General features: G+C 54.2%; 1 protein-coding gene and 1 long non-coding RNA gene across 3 annotated transcripts in view; one reads left to right on the forward strand and one right to left on the reverse strand.

Annotated features, from left to right (window-relative positions):
* The window catches only part of LOC122543021 (aspartate aminotransferase, cytoplasmic-like), a 14,929-nt gene extending 14,303 nt beyond the window's left edge, over positions 1-626 (reverse strand). For both annotated transcript variants that reach the window (XM_043681199.1, XM_043681198.1), the window contains exon 1: positions 312-626. In XM_043681199.1, coding sequence (XP_043537134.1) covers positions 312-465 — 154 coding nt within the window. In that variant the 5' untranslated portion in view covers positions 466-626. The remainder of the gene's footprint in view (positions 1-311) is intronic.
* Positions 627-944: 318 nt separating this feature from the next.
* Positions 945-4,075, forward strand: part of LOC122543023 — an 11,599-nt gene continuing 8,468 nt past the window's right edge. The window contains exons 1-2 of the long non-coding RNA XR_006309899.1: positions 945-1,067; positions 1,755-1,867. This is a non-coding gene — a long non-coding RNA (uncharacterized LOC122543023). The remainder of the gene's footprint in view (positions 1,068-1,754; positions 1,868-4,075) is intronic.

Genomic DNA, 4,075 nt, shown 5'->3' on the forward strand with positions numbered 1-4,075 from the left:
TCAGTGCTGAGGGAGCGCCGCACTGTCGGAGGGTCAGTGCTGAGGGAGCGCCGCACTGTCGGAGGGTCAGTGCTGAGGGAGCACCGTGTAAGCATTGGGATCTTACTGTGCCCCATCAGACTGTCTGGTTTCTCACAGCTGCCCCCTGGGTTATAGAGCAGGACGGGTAGCCTCTGAAACAGCCTCGGTTTGAGCTGGTGAATGGTGTGAAGTTTGTGAAAATATCAGTGACCTCCCCCTCCTGCTGCTGGCCTTACAGGTCTGGCTCTGTCACTCCCCCACCCAGCCCACTCCCTCCCTCCCTCACTCACCCCGCGAGCCCAGGTACATCTTCTCAGGGTGGGGGTCCATGTTGTATTCATCATTATAGACCCGCTGGTTGGACATAAGGCGCAGGGGAGTTTCCTGGAACACCGACAGGGAAGCTGTTCTGTTGACACACTGGCTTTCTGGAGTTATCTCCATGGTAACTGTAAACAAACAAGCACCAGAGACTGCAGCCAGTCTCAGGGCCTGGCACCTTTGAAGCTCAGCCCCAGAGTGTAGCTGGATGCTAGATTGGGGGGGGGGAGGCAGACTCCCTGTCTCAGTCTGTCCCTCTCCCAGTCCAAAGGCTTCCTCCTTGAGCTACCCTCTCCCACTGGCTGCCCTTGGCCCTGCCCCCTTTCACACCCTCACACTCTCATTGGCTGACCCTTGCTCCACCCTCATCCTGCCCAGACCCAAGCCTCAGCCTCCCATTGGCTAGCTTCCCCAGCCCCCCCCCCTCCACCAGCATGGTTAACCCCCATTGGCCACCCCATTGACCTTCCCCAATCTCCAACTCCCATTGGCTGCCCTTCATGCCCCATGTCAGTATTCTGTGTTTGACTGTCTCTGCCAGTTGTTGTTGTTGGAGTAGTAAGTGTGGGGTGTGGGTGAGGGGAGAGGAAGGTGGGGAGGGTGTTTCCTCAGCACATCCATCTGTCCAGTATACTGGAGGGATCGATTGGCCTCGCTGCCTTAGGGTGTCCTTGAGCTGTGAGTTCCTGCTGGTTTCTCAGCAACAGTTGATCATCTTTGTGAAGGTGTGTAGCTTTGACTCGCAGGGAGAAGGCTATTTCTGGTTTAGTCCTGTGATTCCGCGCCCCCCCCCCCCACCACCTCACTCTGTCCCCCTTACCCCAGCAACCCGACATGCCCCTGTCTCTGTGTGTTGGATGGGGAACAGTCTGCTCCTTCTACTGAGGCATCATTGGAAGTGGCTGGGTCTGATGTTGATCCCTTGGTCATGTTGTTGCTTCCCCTGGTGGGAATGCTGTGGGCTTGCAGGGCGGGAAGTGAGTCTGGGGTCCAGGTAAAAGGCCTGACCCTGAGCTGAACCAGGTCAGTCCCACCTTGGCCTGGTCCCACCACCAGACCCTGGGCCCGGCCAGGCCTGGTCACTCAGTCCCGGTATCCTTCCCACACCCACATGAGTTCCTCCGGGGAATTGGCACAGACTCTCTGGCCTGCCTCTGATCGACGTAGAGTGTTCCAGGCAGTTACAAATGCTGCTCCCATCGCCATCAAAAGTGCCCCGGCCCATTGTTGCTGATTCGACACCAGCACGTCACCGCCTCCTGGTGGTGCAGTGGACTACTGCAGCCCAGGTGCAGTGGCTGTCACAGAGCAGTGAGTGGTTGACCCCCCCCACCCTGGCAGTGTCAGTGCAGAGATGCCGTCTGTCTGTATCGTCTATCGGAGTGTGTGATGGTGTTGTTGATTCCCTGTAGGTGACTGGCTCACTGCTTTCGGATGAATCGTTCCAGCCCCAGAAGGCGATGAGGTCCCACCAACCCCAGAGTGGGTCACGCGTACTGCTGACCAGGAGTTCCCCTCGCCACAGGTAACACAGCTTGTTCATTCAATCTATTGTATGCTCGCTATGTTGAGGGGCAGCCCATGTGCCCTTACTCCTGGGATTCCCTTCCTCCACACCCTTCCCCGAGCCCCATCTTCCTTGAATGCCCTGGCTCCCCCTTGTTCCCACCACCCCAGGCTCCCTGACCCCTCTCTCCCCTCTCTCACCCACTGCCGCTCTCTGCCAGTTCAGAAGTGCACAGTCCTTTTTCAGGCCGTGGTGAACCCCTGTGCTGTGGACACAGAATTGCAGAAAGCAGTGTTCACCATTCTCCTACCCACAAGGTGGTGTCAGATAGCAGCAGGATCCGATCAGAGAGAGTCAGAGATTTATCTTCGGGTGTGAGAGGGGGTGACACAATGTGATTGATGGTTTTCGGACAGAAACGTAACACATCCAGGCACTTGGAGAAATGTTCATGCTGCTACTGCTGTGCCTGTCTCTTGAGCAGTTTGTGCTGAGGGAGTGCCACCCCGACAGAGGGACCGCCTCCCAGACACACTCTCCCACTCTCATTCAGACACACCCAGGGAAGAGTGTCTCTCCTTACTGGGACATCTCAGACACAAAGATGCGAAATGTTCTCTTTGGACCTTGTATGCGGTACTCAGAACACACAGACAAACAATATACACACAGTGTCATAGAGATGTACAGCATGGAAACAGACCCTTTGATCCAACCCATCCATGCTGCCCAGATTTCTGAAATTAATCGAGTCCCATTTGCCAGCACTTGGCCCATATCCCTTGCCCCTCTAGTTCTGGACTCCCTCACCCCAGGGAAAAGACTTTGCCTATTTACCCTATCCGTGCCCCTCATGATTTTATAAACCTCTATAAGGTCACCTCTCAGCCTCCGACGCTCCAGGGAAAACAGCCCCAGCCTGTTCAGTCTCTCCCTGTAGCTCATATTCCTCCAAGCCTGGCAACATCCTTGTAAATCTTTTCTGAACCCTTTCAAGTTGCTGTGGGGCTGGAGAACTGAGGAAGCAGGGTACATTTCCCCATCTAAGTGGCATGAGTGAACCAGTTGGGGTTTCTTCCCAACAGTCATTGCTGCTGGTCATAGTCAGGGTGACGGAGAGAGGTGGAGGATGTTGCACATTTACAAATGAGTTTTAGATTCCCATGATCTGTGAGGTTCTGGCCTTTGATCATGCCCAGTCCAGGGAGGTTATTCCCCACCATCTCAGTGACTCCTTCCCCTGTCTCTGTATTGCCAGGAGGCTGAGAGAGCAAGGCTCCCAGGATATCAGGAAGTTTCCAGTGAGCATGCTGACTCTCTCTCCTTAACACCTGACACTGTCAAACTTAAGCCTTTACGCTACAGTCACCAATCCTACAGGAAGTCCTACTGACAGAAATACCCCTGACCCTCCATCTCCCTTCTCCCCCTCCCTGCACAATTGGTGTGGAGGTTCAGGGCTGAGTTAAAGCTCCTCAGTGAACACAGAGAACTCTTTGGAGAGAAGGTTTCTGGTTAGGTTCCAGGGTGAGGTTCCAGTTCACTGGGATGTTGTGGAGTTGCAGAACTCCCCAGGGCTCGTCAGGAAGCTTCTGTATCAGGCTTGGGAGCACTCTGTGAAAGCAACTGTGTTGAAGCCAGCTTAATGCCAAGATCTCTGTGTCATGAACTGCTTTGGAAATGGGGGAGCTGATGTGACCTGGGACAGCAAGCTCCCTGACTGTGGGAGAGAGGAGCAGAGGGGAGGGGTGGGGGGCAATTTGAGCAAGAAGCTGTTACTGTCTCTCGCGCTGTTCAACAGTTGTCTTTGTGGGTGTGGGTGAGAGGGAGTGGGACTGGGGATTGACTGAAGCTGTCTTCTCTGACTTCACAACATCCCCCTTTGGTTTCTCTGGTCCTTCAAACACTTAGGACAGTCACTTACCCAGAAAACTTGGTATGAAACTCAACACATTAACTGTGCAGAGGTCAAGCTGACATCTTGGGTGGAGTTGATAGAAACAGCCCTTGGTTGGTATGTTGAAGATGGATGTAATATCTGCAGGCAAGATTGGAAGGGTTTGGGGCAAGCTTTCAGGTTGTTCTTCTCTGGCAATTTCTGAGTGAGCACAGAATCGAGGACACTGAAGGAACTGTCAGTGTGGTGTGACCATTGACTGGACACAAGCCTTAAAACCCTGGCAAAGAACACTCTCTCACTCTCACCCTCTCTCTCACCCTCCCTCT

Source organism: Chiloscyllium plagiosum, chromosome 42 (assembly GCF_004010195.1).
Source record: "Chiloscyllium plagiosum isolate BGI_BamShark_2017 chromosome 42, ASM401019v2, whole genome shotgun sequence".
Classification (NCBI taxonomy): domain Eukaryota; kingdom Metazoa; phylum Chordata; class Chondrichthyes; order Orectolobiformes; family Hemiscylliidae; genus Chiloscyllium; species Chiloscyllium plagiosum.